General features: G+C 35.5%; 3 protein-coding genes across 6 annotated transcripts; 2 read left to right on the forward strand and 1 right to left on the reverse strand.

The window, feature by feature from the left end:
- Positions 1-246: 246 nt before the first annotated feature.
- Positions 247-3,304, reverse strand: LOC108994333. 3 transcript variants are annotated; one of them, XM_035694155.1, is made up of 3 exons: positions 3,106-3,296; positions 2,821-2,976; positions 247-783 (listed from the first exon to the last, which is right to left on the reverse strand). In XM_035694155.1, exons 1-2 carry the CDS (start codon positions 3,109-3,111, stop codon positions 2,821-2,823), a joined length of 162 nt encoding a protein of 53 aa, XP_035550048.1. In that variant the 5' UTR covers positions 3,112-3,296; the 3' UTR covers positions 247-783. The 3 variants fall into 3 exon arrangements, 2 of the variants coding, with proteins under 2 accessions (XP_035550048.1, XP_035550047.1); XR_001996670.2 differs by lacking the exon at positions 247-783 and adding an exon at positions 2,254-2,452 and having other exon boundaries at positions 2,825-2,976; positions 3,106-3,304; XM_035694154.1 differs by lacking the exon at positions 247-783 and adding an exon at positions 2,254-2,452.
- A 3,673-nt stretch (positions 3,305-6,977) lies between these two features.
- LOC108994330 (formyltetrahydrofolate deformylase 1, mitochondrial-like) lies at positions 6,978-11,172 on the forward strand. Of its 2 annotated transcripts, none has more exons than XR_004802428.1 (9): positions 6,978-7,296; positions 7,560-7,672; positions 8,142-8,292; positions 8,367-8,440; positions 8,517-8,676; positions 9,059-9,157; positions 9,263-9,420; positions 10,492-10,640; positions 10,960-11,172. XR_004802428.1 is itself a non-coding variant. In XM_018969473.2 (9 exons), exons 1-8 carry the CDS (start codon positions 7,147-7,149, stop codon positions 10,636-10,638), a joined length of 981 nt encoding a protein of 326 aa, XP_018825018.1. In that variant the 5' UTR covers positions 6,980-7,146; the 3' UTR covers positions 10,639-10,640; positions 10,960-11,172. The 2 variants fall into 2 exon arrangements, 1 of the variants encoding a protein (XP_018825018.1); XM_018969473.2 differs by having other exon boundaries at positions 6,980-7,296; positions 9,263-9,349.
- A 1,722-nt stretch (positions 11,173-12,894) lies between these two features.
- LOC108994327 lies at positions 12,895-20,423 on the forward strand. Its single transcript, XM_018969466.2, has 11 exons — positions 12,895-13,405; positions 14,178-14,253; positions 14,430-14,540; positions 14,738-14,854; positions 15,480-15,830; positions 16,888-17,210; positions 18,075-18,174; positions 18,249-18,308; positions 19,177-19,263; positions 19,517-19,654; positions 19,819-20,423. Exons 1-11 carry the CDS (start codon positions 13,302-13,304, stop codon positions 20,146-20,148), a joined length of 1,797 nt encoding a protein of 598 aa, XP_018825011.1. The 5' UTR covers positions 12,895-13,301; the 3' UTR covers positions 20,149-20,423.
- The last annotated feature ends 1,490 nt before the right edge of the window (positions 20,424-21,913 follow it).

A 21,913-nucleotide genomic window follows, 5' to 3' on the forward strand; every position in this document is an offset into this window, starting at 1 on the left:
TTTATTTTATTTTATCTGTGCACTTTGAGATCCTGCAATGCTTGGATGCCCCGATTATTAAGTACTCCCAGCCCAAGTATCTTTCCGATCTTGTAAAACACCCTTTATTGTTTTCCGATCTTATCGGATGTCCCAAGTAGGAAGGCTTCGACAGTCAACCTCAAGAATTAATTATTGTTTTAGACTCCGTTTAAAACTTGGATTAAATTGAGTTGATCTCAGTTCAATCTAATTTTAAGCTGAATCTAACGTTCAAACACTCAACTATCAAATCGTTAAACTTATCTCAATTCAAAACTTTTTTACATGTGGAATCCATAATTTTTTCAACTTTTCATAAATACATATAAATGTATCTTAACATTCAAACACATCTAAGCTCATCTTAAGTGGGTCTTGCAAAACTTACTCCACCATCTCAACTCATTAATATTCATAAAGAATTCAACTCAACTCACTTCAACTTAACTCAACATCCAAACGGGACTCAATTTCGTTGGTTGTGTCCGTAGGTTTAAACGTATCTTAACTCTCAGGTGCACGAAGTACGGCAGCTGTCCACTTCTAATGCCAACAACGCCAATACTCAGTTCCGAATACTCATTTCCTGGTCTATGCATCATCCCCAACTTCAGTGCATATTAATCATTCCCTCTCGCTAAAGAACAAATTTCGTTTGAGATGCTTTTGAACAGCTCCTCATCTTCTCCCGCTTATGGCAATTGACCCACAAAATATGCATACTACCACTCAGAGAAGAGAGCGTCCTCCAACAAAGTCTCTCTGTAGAAAGGAACAAATGATGTTATGCAGACACTGCATTGATCAAAATCCTAGCGGGATAGCACTTTTTTTTTGTCCATTCAGTTCGCTTCATGTAATTGCTGTTTCAATAGACTCTCTTTATACATTGTCTAGGCCTTGTTATTTCTATTTTCTAGTTAAATAGACCGCTGCAAGGTATGTAAATGACTAAGCCACTGATCCATTGCATCTTTGCCTGAAAAGAAATTGCAATGTCCACTCTCCTTACCATAACAACTCAAAACCAGCAATAATTCACCTGCAATCGTTAAAGATGAGATGCAATTGTAACTTGTAAGCTATACAGATTAACTAAAAGCCTCATGACCCTTCATCTAACCTTTAGGTCAGGTTAACACAAGCCATTTTAACTTTGAAAATTCTGCTCCAAGAATTTTGAAAGAAGACATGCATACTACAAGATTCCACCGCTAGTGGAATTTCTGCAGAACTATGATATTACCCTTTTAGACTATTGATGGCTGACAGATATCGAATCTTTGATTTAGAATTTCTGAAGAGTTCTCCTTTCTTTCTAAAGCCATGCACTACCAATCAATCTGCCTTAATATTCCTCACTACCATTCCAACATCCTATTCCACCAAAATCAGATCATCTTGAGCTGTTAGACAGTGACTACAGACCCTGGACTCCTCATGCAGCAACCTTAGATGTATGGCCACCCCATCTCTTACCACCAAACTATATTCCAGGACTCCCTCATCCCTACTTCTGCTGATTTTGAAAATTTTGGTAACAAATTTGGCATCATTGCCAGATAAGCAACATGGCAAAAGGTGATACTAGCTGTAGCAAACTTAGCAATTAAATGGGTGACTTACCTTCTATGAAATTGAAGAACACTGAGTCTCCACACGCACCAAACACACTTGTCCTAAATTCCTTAACAACTGAATGCATGTTGCATCAATCAAATGCGAGACACATATATCCCAAAAAGTAAAACCTTTCAATACATTCCTATATAAAATCATTGTCATCTGATTGAACTGGCAGCTCTTCTGATTTTGTATGATAACAATCACTGAAGAATTGCCACAAACTATTATTAGCATTTCTTATGAAATGATACCAGACAGTTAAAGTTCCTTTACAATACTCCTAATGAAATTTCTCCCATTATGATCTGACTACCCAGTTTTAGGTCACGTGCGTATCCACTTCATGTATCAATTGTGCACGCTACAGAAGCTTCTGGATTCTATTAATTACCACTCCATAGATTGAATCTAGTCTCAGTAGAGCTGAAAAAGAACCTAAGTATGATAGCTAATAATAAAATTATAAAAGAGATTCCTACAGGAAACCGCTAACAACTGTCAGCTCAAAATGCCAAGACATAAAGATGGACCAAATCTATCCTGGTATATGAAACTAAATGCATAATAAACATCAAATCAGCCCCATCATAAAATCCAACACGAAAATTGATTTGAAGTGCACATGCCATTTGGTAAATACAATGCTACAATCCCGAACAACCAATATCATGAAAAAGAAGTTACTTTACATTTACTTGGAAGATCTGTTAAATCCTTTTCCCTCTATTTTCTTCTTCATACATTACGACCTGTAAATCGAATCCAAAGCTCTCATTTTCAGTCTCTCTATATGAAAACTTTGTTCCTGGGGAAATAACATCACAACAGAATTATTCAAGTTCATTTTTATGATCAGTATAATTATTCGAGTACATTAATTCCAATAGGGTGAAAATTAATATATTTTTAAATTCAAACAAATTTAATAGACCTAGATTTGAAATATTTATAAACTTTGCATTAATCGCGGTCAACTGGTAGTCTTTTTTCTTTTTTCTTTTTCAAATTCAAATTTCTTGTCATTTACACGCAGCTCTCAGGACATTAAGATTTCAAATTTCGTAATTCAAAACATGGATCCAATCGATATACACTCAGAAATCGCAGAGTTCTCCACCAATATGAATAACAATGTGGTCGATAAAGAAACAAAAAAAGACCAAAAAGGCACACCTACGTCTGTTTGGAGTAAGAGGAAGAGGATGAGGAGACACGCTTGTTTCGGAACATCATATATCCAACGGGAAATACAACTCCGATCATCATGATCGCCGCTCCGATTATGTATCTCACCGGGCTCGGCGGTTCCACCTCCATCAACCTCCCGAACTGCACCCATCCACACACGATCAAAACCCAAAATAATTTAACAATTTACCTTAATTTCCTTAATTTTCAGAGTGTGTCAGTGTGTGCGTGCGCGAGAGAGATCTAAGCGGGCGAGAGAGAGAAGCTTACGAGCATTTTTGGATGATGAAGCTACAAAAGGGAACGTTTCGATGCGGCCACGTTTGTCCTAAGACTCCTAACACGGAGAAATCTCCGTGGATTCTGTTCTCTCCTATGAGATCGGTTCGGTGGCGGTGAGGTTTCTTGAACGCCCGCGTTTCGGCAGCGTACCAAAGTTGGACCGAATCGGGCCTGGATCATCTCCAATGCATCGTGACAGACGTGTAGAAATCATTAAAATAATATTTAATAAATTTTGAATAAAATCTTTTGATTTAAAATTTTTCCATCCTATTTAAGGAAAGAATGATGCTACACACACATAGATACATAGAAATAAAATTTTATACACTATATTATCATCTAATTTTCATCTTACTATATAAGATGTGATACATTTATCATCCGAACCACCTGCATCAACAAGTGCTTCAAAATTTTTGTTCATTCGAATATCTGCTCTATCATTTAAATCAAGCATTTTTTTACTGTATTCATCTAAATACTTGTAACTTCTAAAAAATCTAGAGTTCTGTAGGCTGACAGTACTATGACTGTAAGTATTCTTAGCAGTTGTCAAAACTCATACACCCTTTTTGTCCAAATGAACATTTACATTCGTCTTACAATCTATTTTAATTGTTGGTTGTGACTTCGAGATATTACTGTGGTTCGGATGGTACTTGTCGCCATGTGCACACCCAATTGTCATATACTTCGCTTTCCCATATGCCTCCATCTTCGTCCTTTGTGTGATAACACCAAAACTCTGTTGCTTGGCATATTGCTTATAATATGCCAGAAGCTCTTTATCAATGGCGAACTCAATACCAGGTTTTGGCTCCTCAACTCGTTTATCATTATCCGATACTTCATTAGTCTCATTAGCATCTGCCTCTTTATTTATATCCGACGAAGTTTTTGAAAATGAAAATATATGTTTCGTATTAGAATTTATATTATATACATTGAATGTTTACTAATTGGGTTAAAAGTCTAATACCGTTAGTTATAAGTTAGGTGATAGCTCTGATCAGTTGTGTATGATGTACCTCCAAAATTCTTTTAACTTTCAGCACTCAATGGCAATAACATAGTTGATGATTCACTTACTAGTTGGGAAATCTTTTCAGATCTTGTTAACTCATTCGGATTACTCAACGGAGGGTATATAATAGTTGATCCGAAATGTGGCATCGATGGAGGCTATAATGAGGCTCGATGTTCAAACAATTTCAATGCATACAAGAAAAAAAAAACTAAAAAAGTTTAAAAGGATATACTTGTAAGGTATGTTGAACTCATGTGGACTCCTTTAGATTACTCAATGGAGAGTAGGGCATCGTTGGTCTAAAAGATGGCATTGACGGATTCTGTAATTAGGCACGGTGTTAAAACATCTCAAATGCATATAAGAAAAAAAACTAAAAAAGTTTAAAAGGAATATACCTGGAAGGTATGTTGAACTCTTGTGGACTTCTCCAAATTACTCGACGAGGGGTATGGCATCGTTGGTCCAAAATGTGGCATCGACAGAGGCTATAGTTAGGCACAATGTTAAAACATCCCAAATGCATATAAGAAAAAAAAAACTAAAAAAGTTTAAAAAGAATCTACTTGGCTACCCCCCAAGCATATGTATATGGATTTAGATATGCATTTTAAAGCACGATAAATAGTGGGCAATACGAGTTTCCTGGACCATAATATCATTATAATTACACAAATAAAAAAACACATTAACTAAATGACAATATCGGACACAACGACATTTCCAATGACTAATATGTTACATACTTGAGTAGGTGAAATCAATGTAGAAGGCTTAGGTGGCAGTTCATCTTCCTCTTTGTCCATCCCGCTATTTCAATTGAGTTTTTAGGACGAAGTTACTAAATAGAAATGCATAAATCATTCCACAATTGAGTATGTTAAAAGCATGGTGGTTAAACATACAAAAATATATATTTATCATCTATTTTCTTATCATTATTTCATCATCTCATGATGTGGCATTTGATGATAGGTTCACAAATGAAATATAATAAATAGCCTCCAGTAATCTAATGTCACATCATGAGATGATGGGAATTGGAATGATGAGTAGCATTACTCAAAAAAAAGTTGGGAATCGAGAGAGACATTGCAGAATGATTGGTTTTGCATAAGAAATTAATGTGACGGTGCTTTTTCAAGCTGCATGCAATTGAGACAATCCACTACCATAGTCCTGCATCTACATGAAAAGGATATAATAAAGAGATTATATTTAAATCCTTGTCCAATGTAGTTCCCACTCTTAGAGCAACAAAAATCCAAATTCAGATGCAAATTGAAGATATAGAAATTAAATTGTTACCCAACTCAGAAAAAAAAAATGGTTACCCAACTCAAACTAACATTCTACATACGGCTCTGATCATTCAATTTTGGACTCAAATCCAAAACAAGACTTCCTTACACAACACATCAAAAAAAATTATGATGTGTTAACACCCCAAGCTCCAAATTTCCAAACAAATTGATAAATGAAACCTATCAAATATATAGATAGTAGAGTGAAAATTAATGTAATGAACTTGCGATAGTCAAATCCAATGTTTACATATTACATGATGATTATACAAAATAGGGAAAACAAAAACACTAAAAAAAATATTCATCGAAATAAGGCAAAGAAGTCATAGTTAATAAAATTCAATAGGAAGTAGACAAAAGAACAAAAGCAAAAAAAAACCCAAACTTTATTTTCTATGATTTTTGGTGCTTCGAATTTCTTTGCAAGTTCGAGTTGACAGAGGGAAATAAGTCGCAAAGGTCGCCAAGAAACTTATAGGGCGATCTTATAAGAAAAAACAAAAAAGAAAAACAGATTTCAAGAATAAAAAAGAAAACATAAATTTAGCTAATGGATCCGAAACCAAGCAATGTACTAAAGCAATTGAAACAAGAGTAGCTTGGTGAGAGAAAATCTGTATGAGTTGAACGTCGATGCAAGCTGAATGCGGTGGGTCGGTAGTGGCTAGATTCTTGTCGGCGGTCCCCAGATGGTGGCGGACCTGAAGGTTGGCGAAGGAAGAACGTGGTGGGGGTGGACAAAATCCATCCATATCAGACTGATTTGTCTCTCTAAAATGCATACATTTAAAATTTAAAAAAAAAAAAAACCCACATAACCAATTTTGTGTGGTGCATGTAGAAAGGAGGCATATGCATATAACTTCTTTTTTTAAAATAGTTTTAATATTTTTAACAAAATATAAAAAAATTATAAATTCATTAAAAAATACTTATTTAACTATTAAGTTAAAAAAAAAAAAATCGGTACAAAAAATCGATGATATTACTCGATGGGAGTAATGTTTTCCTAAGAAAAAACATGTACAACCTTATTATGTAAAAAATGACACTTTTTCCTTCTTTTGAACAGAAATATTGCCACATGGACAAAAATCATGAAATTAGATTTATAAATTAACTATAGTTTAAATCTACTTTATAATTAAATAATTTTACAATCTAATATATTATTTCAAACAACGTCAATTTTTAAATTTATTTTTATGAAATATTTTGAGATTAAAAAAATTTCTCTATTTTAAATAATTTTAATTTTACATAATTATTTCCGTCTAAATAAAATTATAAAATAATTATAAGACAGTTATAAATTTACCATTTTTTCCTACATAGTTATTGCAGTTATCGGACTGTTGGCAGTTTTGGCAGTTATAGAATTTCCTGATATATGGGCTTTTTCTATTCTGGGGAAAACATTAGTACTGAATTTCATATTGGGCTCGTTTTTTTTCCCCTTAATTCAACCCTAGTTAAGAAAAGGCCCACTCCTCGTCATTCTTCAGACACTTAGCTCCAAGGTATCAACGGCCACACCCAACACTCAACAGGCAAAACGATAACAAGTGGGTACAACGTAAGCTTCAAATCGTGTTTGTGTGGCAAGAGCACCGAGATTGGTATGTGGATGTCCAACTGCTAACTGTTAAGAAGACATTGCAGTGGAGATAGGGAGAGAGGGGGAGAGAGAGAATGGCTCTGATGCGAAGAGCTTCTGCGAGCCTCCCCCAACTTATTGGATTTGCAAACAGGTCCTTCAAATCCTTCAGATTCCCGGGCGACTCCCTCGATTCCTCAACACCATCTACTCTTACCCATGGAATCCACGTCTTCCAGTGCCCTGTAATCTCTCTCTCTCTCTCTCTTTGTGACATTCCCTCCGCCCCATTTTCCCTTTTGATTTCAGATAATACCAGGAATTTAAAAACTAGTAGAAAGGTAAAATAAAAATTTTAGTTTCACAGCTACTACCGCGTCTCTGCAAATACTCTTTCCAAAACCAAATGGGCATGATTTAAAAACCAGCCACCCATGGTTTTTCTTATTCAATACGTTTGGTTAAGTTTTGAGCTTCTGAGATGGGAAGTGAATTGGTTGTGTAATAGGATGCGGTCGGGATTGTTGCGAACCTATCGGATTGTATAGCCAGTAGAGGAGGGAATATACTCGGCGCGGATGTTTTTGTACCCGAAAACAAGCACGTGTTCTATTCCAGAAGGTACTTTTTCTGGGTCTCTTTGATCATTTTGCTCGTGGTTATCTTTTAGTTAACTGTCCAGTACGTTAGTTCTGTCTGGTTTATCTAGTGAATTGCTTCTTGCGGGTACGTTAAGTAGTTTGATAGAATGCAGAAACAGAAAAGAAAGCATTTTGTCAGTTGTTTGGTAATGTTCTACAGTAGTTCTTGACTTTGTGTTGGAAAAAAGTGAATGTCGGTAACAGTACACATGTTCTAATGAAAAATTGGTTTTGATTCTTGTGGATAGACGGCTGGATTTCTTCTATTTGGATGTTGAAACACTGGTTTTAAATGGCTTGATACGTATCAGAGGTTGATGGTAGTGGTTTGCCAAGAATTCAATGTTGTTTGGCAACTAGACTCTCATGGGTCGAGCTGAACATTTTGTGCAACATTCCAGTGGGTTTATTTTTTACGCTGTTACTAAATTATGTGTGCAACTTGGCAGTGAGTTTATTTTTGATCCTGTTAAATGGCCTCGGGAGCAAATGGATGAAGATTTTGTTAAGCTATCAAAAATGTTTAATGCTATGAGATCTGTTGTCCGGGTGCCAGCTCTGGACTCCAAATACAAGATTGCTGTCCTTGCTTCAAAGCAGGTATATGTTGTCATTTTTAGTGTAACTTGAGCTTATCTTTTATGCAAAATTAAGCTACCTTTGTCTTGCTGCAGGACCATTGTCTGGTTGATTTGTTACATGGATGGCAGGATGGAAGACTTCCACTAGATATAACTTGTGTGATAAGGTGAAGTTTCGGGACTGCCACCCTTTTATTGTATCATTTTCATGTTGATTTGGTCTTGATATATTTTTTTCAACAGCAATCATGATAGAGGTTCAAACACCCATGTGATTCGTTTTCTTGAGAGGCATGGTATTCCTTATCATTATTTACACACAACCAAAGAGAATAAACGAGAAGGGGACATCTTGGAATTGGTTCAGAATACTCATTTTTTAGTACTTGCTAGGTACATGCAGGTAAGCCAAAATTTGTGGTTCTAGGCTTGCACTCTGTTATCTATAGGGATTGCACAAAAGTAAACCCACAAAGTAATGTGACTTCATATATTCCGTTAGATCTACTTTACAATAAAAGTAACTTTACAATTTAATGTACTACATCAAGTCATGTCATTTTGTGGGTTTACTTTTGTCTAATCCCTTTGTGTCTAAAGTATTTCTTTTCTAATAATTGAGAATATCGCTGGGAAATGGTTTTTTTTTTGTTTTTAATTTTCGTGTGTGCTTTTATTGGTGCTAATTTTCTCCATCTGGAATCCCAAAAAAAGGGAAAGAAACAGAAACTCAGAGGGAGATGTAATTGAATGATCAATACGATATTTGAAGTTTCACTTTGCAGATACTATCTGGTAATTTCTTGAAGAGCTATGGAAAGGATATAATAAACATTCACCATGGCCTTTTACCATCATTCAAGGGCGGGAATCCATCTAAACAGGTTGTTTCATTGCCTTTTCATAGGTTATATATTCTGTCACCCTTCCAATCAGTTTATGCATCCTAATTGTCTATTCATGTTTAATTTGCTGGAATATGTTGGCAGGCTTTTGACGCAGGTGTGAAACTGATTGGTGCAACAAGCCACTTTGTGACTGAAGAACTCGATGCAGGGCCTATTATTGAACAGATGGTGATTTCGGGACTGTTTACGGCAATTATTGCTTCCATTTACTCTATGACTGTCTTCTAAAGCTTAAAATGGTGATTCTATGATTGAGGATGATAATAATTGGTGGTTATTATTGACTTGTTTAAGCTATTCGTTAACATCCCTTTCCTATTTTGATTTTCATATGAAATTGAAGAATACTGGATCCTTTTTTTTGGAGGTTGACTAGGCAAGCTTCATACTTAGAACCTACTTCATTGCATTTCACAGTTATTACCTGAACTTAGGATAGGAAGAAGTCACCTAAGGGTGGTCGGATATGAAAGCAACTAGCTCTCTGACGCACCTAGCCAATGTTGCATATTGTTGAGGCTTTGAGAATATTTTAAGTTCATGCCAAAGAAGTACAGTATTTTTTTGTGCAAGTTTTAGGAATGATAATTGTTATGGACGTGTTTCACCGCCACCGCCTCATGATCACCTGCAACCACAGAATAAGACGGCTTGGGGGGTTCGAGGGAACGCCTCCGATGCCTAAGTCAGTGATCGAATAAGCTCCTTAATACCAATGAATCAGAAGCCTTTTACGTACCTGGGTTTTTCCCTTATATAGAGCATTTGAACCATTCTGTTATTAAGTGATAATGAACTAATCCATTATTTTAAATTCAAACCTGGAGATGAGGGGCTCGTCTCATAGTAAATTTGAATGATAACTGTTTTGATCCCATGCCACCGTCAAATAATTATCCAGTCGGTATTGGCAATGGGCTGGATCCTCTTAACACTGAGCTGGGCTTCAGGTAGTGAGATAGGCTACAGGCCTGAGTAACGGCCCAGGCCCAAGTGGGATTAACGGGTTAGAATATCCTCTCCAATAATCATCCTAGTCAGAATGTAAAGTTAATTGCAGGACTAAATGATGTACACTCAAGGGTTCTTGTCTCAATTACTTTCTCTCATAATATTCTTTCCTGGAAAATTCTAGTGTGTCAAATTATAATGGAACATTAACACAAAGGTGCAAAAGAAATACTAGAGTACTTCACTCAAGTTCCTCTGCAGTATTTGGTGGACAAATAATGTGTGCGTGTGTACACTGTATAGATATGATTTCTGTCCCATTATGAACAACTCAAAATACATCCAAGTTTCCGTTGCAGGTTGAGAGAGTGTCCCACAGAGATAACTTGCAGACTTTTGTGCAGAAATCAGAGAACCTTGAGAAACAATGCCTTGCAAAGGCTCTAAAATCTTACTGCGAGCTGCGAGTTTTACCTTATGAACAAAACAGGACTGTTGTGTTTTAAAGGTAAGGAAGGATGTAAAGTGATTGAAAGGGGGCTAATTTATGCATATTCTGCTCTTCATTTTACTTGTTTACACAACACATTCATCACAGATTTGAATTCTAACAGCATACTGAAACATTCAAAACTTATCAAGTAAATTTCCAAGCTTATAATTTCTCTCTAGAAATTAAAAAAGGGGCAATTTTCTATTTCCTTTTATAAAAACCAAACAAAATGGATATGCATAATTTGTAAGAATTAATATATTGAACACTGATCATTGTTGGTTCTAACCCTTCTCACCTTATTTTTTTTTACTTATTGCAATGGATGTACTAGGTGGATGCGTAATTGGGTGATATCATCCCGACTACAAGGTTGCCCCCAAATGAAGTTGTACACCTTCTATCCAATTCTTTTTGAAGTACTGCATGGCCTGGAAATGCTTAGCCGGTACATAATCAACATTGACACTCTCCTCTTCTGCATTTTCTCAACTCAGTTATGACTTTGTCATTTGATCAATGAAAGTGGCTGCAAGAATTCTTTGTACCGACCATCTTGGCTTGGGCATCATCTGCATGCATGGACTTGACCCGTTCCCCCCATCTTTAACCCCTCTTTATGGGTGAATACTTACATTTCATTGCTGATGTAATAATGATTTCTATCACTTTCAATCCATAAAAATCAATCTCTAAATGTCATATTTCATGAAAATCTCAAGTCGTACACTCCTTAACATTAGTTGGTCCTTGAATATGCCATACAATACGTTAGATTCGTTTTGCAATCATAGTTTTGTGGCATGAATTTTAAATTCCATCAATCACCAAACCATGTTATTGTAATAACTTGAGTATAGAAGGGTAGTAAATAGGAGCCTGCCTTGCTTGAAAGGAAGAAGTTTTTACACTTTGACCTTTATAATAATCTCAAGATATTCCAATTACATCTTTGGCTAGTTTTTATAAAGTATAGACTTAAAATGTGATTGGAACTTTCCTCTAGTTGTTATAAATGGCAACATGGTCAATAGTGTTTAAAAGTATAAGATAGTTGAGTTTTGCTGCACTTATGGAATGGCCTTACAAGGTTATATTAATTCATCAGAAAAATTTATATCCATGATCGGATACATTCTGGGATGTCCCCATATTAAACATGACATCATAAACTAAAATAATGCATTTGGAGCTCCATCAGTACACTATTTCCTTTTGTGACTGATCTGATCTTCACTATTGTTGATATTTTGTACAAACATCCAAGAAATAATACTTTCTACCTAAACAGAGACTCAACTTCACCATTCATAGAAAGAGATGATGCAACCTCTACAGACAAACGTCAGAAAGACAAACTATTTTTTTATTTTAATTAACAATAAGGAAAACAAAAAGGAAAACAGTAAGATAAATGTAAAAAATAACGTATTACAGTTTGGATAAAATCTGGTAGATTTCATAATTTGTGACGGCCCGTAAAGACAATACATTGGTCTCTTTTCATCTACAAATATTAGATTTAAAATGTTTGGTAATGGCGAATCCGATGTTCTGACACATGTGTTCAGGAATATTGTCCTGACTAATTAGGGGGGTGCTAAGGCCCTCGACAAAGAATTTTCTGACCAATTGTGATCTTAACTAGGCCATGTGAACCATAGGTCCGACTTGGATTTCCTTCAAGTCATTACATTCATAATCTTGCAAAAGGGAGAATATTTGCTTATTATTGAAATTCCTTATTTAGTTCATCAGCATTCAATATTCCTTTTATCTTTTTATATATTAATAATATAAATTATCTCGTGAGAAAAAAAAAGTTAGTACCAATTTCTCCAACACATGGAAAAAAATATAGCAATATAGGAAAATTTCATTTTACATTTTCAAATTACATCTCAAATTACTACAACCATCAATTTGCACCCCCCAAAATAAAATAAAAAGAAAAAACCATTTTCAGAGTTAAACCAAACAATTTCTTTTTAGCAATTGTTTAATATTCCACATTTAAAACAAGAATAATTAATTAATTAATTAAAAAAAATCCTGCCAGGCCATTTTCCTTTTGTTTCTTTGAATCGTACGAAATGAGTGTATTGGAATGTTCTGGGCATGGAATGGGTATGCGGGACCACAGGCATAACAGATACAGAGATTCTGGCGGGAGTCACGCGCGCGCGTGCATAAACATAAACTTAAGTAGCAGTCTCCAACCATTTACAACGTTCATTTCAAAAACACGATGTGGGTGGGAGATGGAGGGCAACAGCGAGACACAGAAAGAGTCGATGAACACAGAGGCATTAAATTGCATCATTGAATGCTCCCAACGACCCCGAAAGTAATAACTTTGAAATCCCAGCACTCGCAGAGCAGCTAGCGCTACCTCGGTCTCCGGGGTAAGTCTTCCTATTTACTTCTCCTCATTTCATTTTCTTTCCCGCTATGGTAAAACAATTCCATGTCTCAACCAGACATCCAGACCAGTTAGTCAAGTCTCTGTCTCTGTCTTTCTCTCTCCGTCGGTGTACGTTTCCCATTTCAAATTACACCCATATGATCTATTTCAGATGCTTTTCTTTATAGTCAGTGTAGATGAATGTGTAATAGATTTATTTACTAGAAGAAGAATGTGAGTGGTTTGGGGTATTTTTTGTAAGTAAAAGAATAATGGGTGGTTTTAGTGCTGTTGAAGAAACAGCAGGTGCGAAGAGAAAGAATGGAGATACTTTGGGAAACTCGCATGTTCACTCCCACCACAGGCGCTCTAAGAGGTCTAGTTCTTGAACTCATTTGAACGTTGTTACTTACTATTTATTGTTTCGGTTCTAGTTATTATATCTTAGCTGAAAATCCGATATTCCCTTTTGTACCTTTTTGAGTTGAATTGCTACGATTAGATGTTATACGGTCTTCTTCTTCTTTTTCTTTTACACTTACAAAATTTATTGGAAATGGATTGCTTAATGAGCTAACTTATGGTTTCTTGTAGGATTTGGGTCTTTAGGCAAAAAGTTGAGGTTAATAGATTTTGAAGATAAATGAGTATGCTGGAATGTGGGGAGCCTGTGTGTGTGTGAGTGGGGGAGCCGTGGGGTCATTAGCTTGTCGAGGCATAAGAAGTAACTATGCTTGAACTGGTAATTAAGATTTGACAAGTAACTTTTCAGGAAATCCATGCAGCGAAATAAATGTTTAAAGCACCATGTTTGGTGAAAAAAATAGATATGCCAGAGTGCGTTCTCATCTGTGCCTGTTTCTGTTTGCGTTCTTCCTCTAAGTGACTTTCCATTCAAGTTTCCTTGGTTTTGAATTCAGACTATTGGCATATGACTTGATGAATGTTGTCGTCCCAGGTGAGTGCTCTGGTGAAAGATGATTTGTCTGACCAATCTAAAAAATTTTGATGATGAATTACCAAGTAGAGTAGTGCATAGGAGATTCTATAGTCCAATACACTGATTTCTTAATTCTTCCCAGACATTTCAGAGTCAACATCTTCAGGTGCATCCTTTTTGATAGTCTAATTCTGGTTTTTTCTTTCAGTGCTTCTGACAAGAATGCAAGTGTTTCAAGACGTGGAGTTTTGCATTCCGTAAAAAGGGAACAAAATGAAACATTTGTGAGACCACAGATCTTTCTTTTATTAATAATCATCTTGTGCCATTTTTTAAGGCAATAATGACTATGCTTAAGATGTTAGGTGAACACAGCCTAAAGCCACGTATCATTGCCTTGAATGTAAACAAACAATAAAAGCATTTATTACCTTTTTTTTTTCAAATGTGAATGTAACAGGTGCTACCACATTCAACCTGTGCTTCTAGGGGACAAAGTCCCCATCATGACAGTGCGAATTATATTAAGAAGAATACTTCATCAAATCAACGGGCCTCCTTGGAAAAAGATGTGAGTGCTGGAAGTGGGTTTCCTTTTCTCTTTATATTACTAAGATGTGGAAATACAAATTCTCTATGCTTAATTTGTGGTTGTCTTTCACATCCAAATTTAGAACTGAATTGCCTATCATAGTTTTTTAATGGCAGTTATTTGGTTGTAGAGCTGACGTTATTATTGTTAATCTAAATATATTTGCTGCTCTACAGATTGAGCTGCTGCAATTCCGTTTGCAGCAAGAGAAATCTATGCGCATAATGCTTGAGAGGGCAATGGGCCGAGCTTCAAGTACTTTATCTCCTGGACATCGGCATTTCACCGTTCAGGTGACTTTGCCTTTAATTCATTCTTCAATTCCAAAGGGCTGTTTTGACTTTTTCAAACTTAAGATTTTCTTTTTTATGCACGAAGACAAATATGTGGGCGTTTGTATGTTCATATGTATGCAGGTATAGTAGTTTATTTACTTTACTGCATTATATTTATTTATTATTTTTTCATTATATCCAAGGCTTGAAGAAAAATGTTTCATACTTGTCCAGTATTCAGATGAACATTAAGTTGAAAATCATTTAGACCATCGCATTCTTCTTCAATTCTTCTTCTCCTTTTTATTATTGTCATTGTTATTATTATTGTTGTTATTTTTATATTGCGTTCTTCATATTTCCCAACTTATGGGAGGGTAGAGTTTTAACCTTACCAATTCACAGGTGTTTTATAAATGCAATTGTGAATCTTTTGTACTAGTCCATTTTTGACTTGCCGAAAATTCTACTGTCCAGTGTGTGAGGTTTCTGCTGCATTTACCAAGGGGAAAAATCACTTTCATTCTTCATGAGAATTGGTTATATGTACTTAATGTATACTTTTGTGGCAGAATTGGTACATGTTATCATCAGTGAATATGGTGAGTTAAGTATAACCTGCAAACTATTGTCCTATTTTCAGACAAAGGAATTGATTTCTGAAATTGAATTACTTGAAGAAGAGGTTGCAAACCGCGAGCAGCGCGTTCTCTCTCTCTACAGGAGTATTTTCGATAACTGTGCTAGTAGGCCACCTTCAGAGCAAAACTCAGTCAAAACTTCCCCAGCCCATACAAAGCATGGTTCCAGGAAACATCCAAGTATCATTTCAAGTGCATTTTGTTCCTCCAAAAAGTTTCCATTGCGCCCTTTACAAGCTCTAGTTTCATTAGATGATCCATGGAAAAGATTCTCTAAGAGCAGTCATCCACCACCATCCAGTGGCAAAAGCAAAAACATGGATTTTGAAAAGATTTGTTTCGACCCAGCTAAGGTATGCTTTGTATACTTATCTCCCTTTTTGTTTTGCAAATGTATTTTTGATTTTTTTTTCTTTTATTTTCCCTAATTGAAATCATTGTTCTTATCAATTATCATTAAGAAAAAAAGATCTTACACAATTACATGAACTTAATAGTCAGATCTTTTGGTTTGTCTGACACATGATTATTCTTTTCATTGCAGTAGATGTTGAAAATATCTATCAAGAGAATTCGTAGATGTTGGTATATGGATCTAACTTGTCCTCCACTTAAGAAAGTGTCTCATGTCTCTTGTGGTTTTAAAAACAAGGAGCTTCTTTGGGGCTGCTTGATATATACGTATAATTTCTGAATAGAGTGGTTTGCCAGGTGGATATGGCTCTTATAAAGATAGGTACCTTGAACTTTTCATGTCAATTCATCATTAGATGAACCTAAATACCTTGTGAAAGGCTTCAGTGTGAAAAATGTTAGTGCATTTGAGTTTTGGGGGCAACTGGCTTCTGGATCTTGCATATAGTGTTAATGGCTGATGGGCAGATGGGCTGTTTCAACCACTTGAAGAGGGAAAATCCGTTGGATGAGTAATCCAAAGCCCTGAAAAATCCAAATCTAGAACTAAATGAAATGTATTACTTATTTATGCCGCTTGAGTGTGGCAATCTGGAGTTGGTCATTTAATTTATCAACTAGGTTAGGCTTCTGCATGCTCAACATTGTCTTTCCCAACGGCTCAAATAAGATGAACACAAAAGTTAGATTTTATGATGTAAATCTCTGGAAATCTATGGTTAAGAAAATCATTCTTTTGTCTTTTACAGCATTTGGAAGCATTTCTACCCCCTTATCCTCCTCATTGAAGTAAATCTATCTCTTAAAATGTATGGGATGATATTAGGATTACATAGAGTGACATCATTTCAACTAAATTGATAGGTTTCCTTTTCAGCGGGAGATCCTGACAGGCTTCTTTGCTTGTGTTATTAATTATTAGTATGTGCTTCCTGTCACCAGGTTTCCATATAATCCCATGTGGTTATCCAAACCTTGATATTGAATTGTTTTCAGGTTAGGGAAAAGGTTCCGGTCATGCCGAAAGCAGCTGTGCTGCGAACTTTGAAAGATCATCTGTACCAGTGTCCAAGCAAGTTATCCGAGGAGATGGTCAGGTGCATGGCTGCTATATATTGCTGGCTTAGCCGGGAAGCATCAGTAAATACTGAAAAGAATCGATCACCTTTGTCGTCAAGGTCGTCCATGAATGTTATACAGCCTCAATGTACAATTGGGGAGAACCAAGATTGGTCTTGCAAACCAATGATTGAAATATCTTGGATATCAAATGATAAGAGCCAGTTTTCTCATGCTTCGTATGCAATCAACAACTACAGGTTTCTTCCTTAAACATGCTTGTGATTTTCAATAATAATAGACTTAGTTATAACAGTACAGACTAATAACTTTGAGTCCTCTATCTTGAGAACAAGAAGGTGTTCATTGGGGCATCATTTGAATAAAGTTCCACTTGCTACTTTTATTGGGCCTGTATGTTGTGATTCTGCTCAGAATTTTGGTTGGATCTTCTCTATCATAAGAAAAAGTTAAGATGCCATCAACAATTTTTTTTTGATTGGCATTGGGTGTCCGAGAAGAGCATCCTGACTAATCCTGGGGGTGCACAGGCCCTCGGCAAGGAGTTTTCCGCAAGTGCACCTCGGGTAATTCAAGAGGAAAATCCCTCAGTCCGATCGCCCCTAGAGATTGTTTGCATCTAAGAGGATTCAAACCTTAGAACTTGGAGGGAGCATACCACCAAGACCAAGGCATTGACCACTTTAGTGAACCCTCAGGGGTTAAATTGATCTAAATCTCTTCATAGTTTTTACGTATTTCTTAGGGAAGTCTGACTTCTAAAATTCTGACCCTTCATCTGATGGACGATTTGGCTAAAACATCCCCTGAACTATGGTATCTCAGATCTCCAGTAAGGAGAAAACATTCTCCAAATATTTCAGGATGGAGTACGGTTAAGGGTAAACATCTTATAATGCCATTCAGTGAAGCAAATCGATCATATTGGTCTGATCTGAGTTCGTAAATTTTGAACCTTTTGGTGGGTCAATCATTTTAGCATGTACACTGCAAATACTTATTTTCTATAGGCACGACTCATCATAAAATATACCATTTCCTAGTATTGTTTAATCTCATGTAGTAGGGCTGACTCGATATGTGATTCATGGTTCTAATTTCAGAGTTATGGTGGAACAACTGGAAAGGGTGAATGCCAGTCAGATGGAAAATAATGCCCAAACTGCATTTTGGATCAATGTGTACAATGCCCTTGTAATGCATGTAAGAATAATCCTGGGTGTTGGTTTGATCTTACCATTTGTACTACATATAACTTTTTCTTAAGATTTGCGCAGGCATATTTAGCATATGGAATCCCCCAAAACTCTTTGAGAAGGTTAGCCTTATTTCACAAGGTAGCGCTCTTCTTTGTCTTGTGGATGCCCTTGGTTAAAAAGAATTTTTTTAGTTCTCACTGTGTATAGGAAAAACTACTGGATATATAAACTGTTGGATGCAGAGAACTTTAGGACTGCTTAAAAAGGCATTTTTTTTGAAGGAATAGACCTCTTTTTATTAAAAAACCCTCACTTGTGGTAGAGGAAAACCATGGTTACAATCATTGCCTTGAGGTTACATCAAACAAGGTGTCAAAACCATTATCAATATCCTTATTAGAATAAAATGAGAAGAATTTCATTTGCTACGGAGAATAAGATAAGGAATACCAGCTCTGTCCATTGCCAAAGCACCTCTCACCATTTAAAAAGGCCTCTTAAAAATCTACTAAATATGTACTTTCTGTTTTTCGTGTCCACCAAATCTTGCTTCCAATGATGCCAGTAACTGGGGCAGCGGGGCTTGTTGAAAAGATGCTTTAATAGTTCCACCTGTTCACCCTATTCTGGAATAGAGCAAAATCTTTTCAGATTACTTCCATGGCTCCTGCCTACTTGCAAGGAAGGGCAATCATACCTTTTTCTTTGTTCTTTATTTTTTTTAGTTTTTTTTAATATTTATTAAGATCTTTTATGTGGATGTCATTTTCATTTTCCATTGTTTGTTTTATGGATATAAATAGATAACAGTTGAATTATTCTGCAAGAAATATGACCTATTGACCAAGACTTTGAAAAAATGGAGATTCGTACAAATGTTTTATGGACTTCCTGTAATTCCCTACATTTCCATTATCTTCTTTCCTTTCCTAATGCTTGTATTCTTTCTATGTTTCTCTCTTCTCTGATAGTTGAAATATTGGTTGATAGATTTCTTTGTGTGCAGGCTGCATACAACATTGGTGGCCATGTTGTAAGTGCAAATGCAATAGAGCATTCAATATTTTGCTTCCGAGCACCTCGAATGGGAAGGGTACTCTCCTTACTCTCACTTAAGAAGACACAAAGATACACATGCACAAAAGTGGAAAAGATGGGCCTGACATAATCTTGGAAATTGTTGTTATTTTAATTCCAAGAGATGATTGCAGATGGACCCGATATTAAAATTCATGGCGTACAGTTCCTGCTTTGTTTCTTCTTTAGTTTGCCATATTGACATAGTTTCAACAGATGGTGTCACTTGACCCACACTTATCTTTTATCTGCCTTTGCTTAAATTTCAGTGGCTAGAAACCATCCTTTCCACTGCCTTGAGAAAAAAATATGGTGAAGAAAGACAACTCAGTTCAAAATTGGGTCTTCAGAGTTCCCAACCCCTTGCCTGCTTTGCTCTTTGTACTGGAACCTTTTCTGATCCTGTGGTAACTTCTCACTTCTGTTTCTCTAAAATTAGTTGGTTTTTAACTGCTTTTACCAACCACTTAAAATGATGGAATGTCTTTTATAATTTTCTGTGATTGTAATTCATGCTTGGTTCCTTACATTGCTTACTGTCAATTAAGAGTTTGTTGTTAAATTTTCATAGCTAAACCTCTACACAGCATCAAATGTTAAAGAGGAATTGGAAGTGGCAAAAAGAGAATTTCTTCAAGCAAATGTAGTCGTAAATAAGTCGAGGAAAGTGTTTCTACCAAAGGTGCTCGAGAGATACGCTAGAGAAGCATCTCTCAGCTCAGATGATCTGCTCACATGGATCACTGAACATGTCGATAAGAAGCTACGCGATTCGATACACAAATGCATTGATAAAAAATCTAGCAAGAAGGCATCTCAGATAATAGAGTGGCTGCCTTATAGTTCAAGGTTCCGGTATGTGTTCTCAAAGGATCTAACAGAGAAGCCATGGTGGGTCTAATGTTCTGACTACACTTGAAGATTATCTGTTTCAGGTAGAGCAGGGAATCACTTTTGGGTACTTCAAACTAATCCATTTTCATCGTGAATGTGAGACTATTGCTACCATTTTGTAGCTCTATGCGGTCCAAAAAGTTCATGCCACTCTCTGTTTGACCGTTGTAATCTAATCTGAAATAGTGGTTGTCAGTATGCTGATTGCTAGTCCTAGGAACTAAACATTTGTAATTGCTTGAGATAGTAGTATGCTGATTGCTAGTTCAAACATTTGTAATTGCTTGAGATAGTACTAATAGCCTTTGCAGTGACTATGTTTGACCCTCTTCATGTAAAAAAGACTTTCAATGTAATATCATTAAGCTATCTGGTTTATTAGGGTAGGGGAAGAGAAGGGAAGGTAGCTTCTTCATGGTTTGATAAAAGAGCTTAGCTATTTATCATCCCACACACCGCATTTGTTTTTATTCCTGCTAAACTAATTTAATTATTTTACTTATCATCTCTACACCACATGCTTGCTAAGGGATGAAAAATAAAAAAATAAAAAATCATATGTAGTGTGTGGTGTAGGGATGATACGGGTGGTATAGCGATGATGAGTAAAATTTTTCTTGATAAAAGCTTTACTGGAATTGACAAAAAACTGGAAGAGAAACATCAGAGCATCTTCAGGAGTCAGGATTCCGAATTATGATGAAGTAGAATCTAATGCATACCTGATTTGCCAGAATAAGAAAATAGTATAAAAAGATAAAACTATTGAATTGAATATACAATATTCTCAAAATTGAATAAAAAAACTATTCTGCAAAGTGCAATTACCTATGAAATTGTTGTTTTTCAAAAGTTTTTAATATGCTTTTTTATCATCATAAACAGTAATTTCCTAATTTTCTTTCAAAAAGAAAATGTTAATACAAAAGTAAATATTAATAATCATCCTTACATTAGTTTCAATTTGAAATCGATAATGTGTTAAAATCTTAACCGTCGAATTTTAATAATTTGATAAATATTTAATTTACAAAGAGGTATTATATTAAAAAAGTGTCTTGATATGTAAATGTTAAATTATAATTTTTTATTATAAAATATTTTTTATGTTAAAGTAGATCGCGCATTACTTAAACATCAGACAACGTAAAATTATAAATTTATTTTAGTAAATTTTTTCTTAGGTCTTGTTTGAATATATAAATACTTTCAAACACTTTCATTTCATCATTATAATTTTTTTAAATTTTTATATAAAATATAATAAATAATTTAACTTTTTTAAATTTTAAAATAATAATAATATCAAAATATAATATCATAATAATATTTTATTTAACTAATTTAAAATGTTCTGATATGTCTTATTATCCTAACGAGTCTCCTGCACTTGTTTAATAATTTTAAGGATGTGAAATTTCTAAAGGTCAATAATTTTCGAAAAAAATTTAATTTTAAGAGTAAAATATAGAATATCTGATATTCAAAGATAAGATCGGACGGTGAAAAATGATCCTTACCGCAGCACAAACTTTTCTGTCCTAGATAAGGGCAAGGCCCCCATCTAGAGTCTGGACCCTATGTAACGGTCTCCTGCTACGTGTTTACCAGAACACAACGCCTCTTTTTATTATTTTATATTTATTTTAGAGACCATTCACCGTAGTTTCACATCCTCCTTCATCACGGACTCAATAGCACCGTCCGATTACGACGATCTCGTCGGAATTTTGGACGATAATCATGATGATGCCTGTGATCCAATCATCGGC

Source organism: Juglans regia, chromosome 9 (assembly GCF_001411555.2).
Source record: "Juglans regia cultivar Chandler chromosome 9, Walnut 2.0, whole genome shotgun sequence".
Taxonomy (NCBI): domain Eukaryota; kingdom Viridiplantae; phylum Streptophyta; class Magnoliopsida; order Fagales; family Juglandaceae; genus Juglans; species Juglans regia.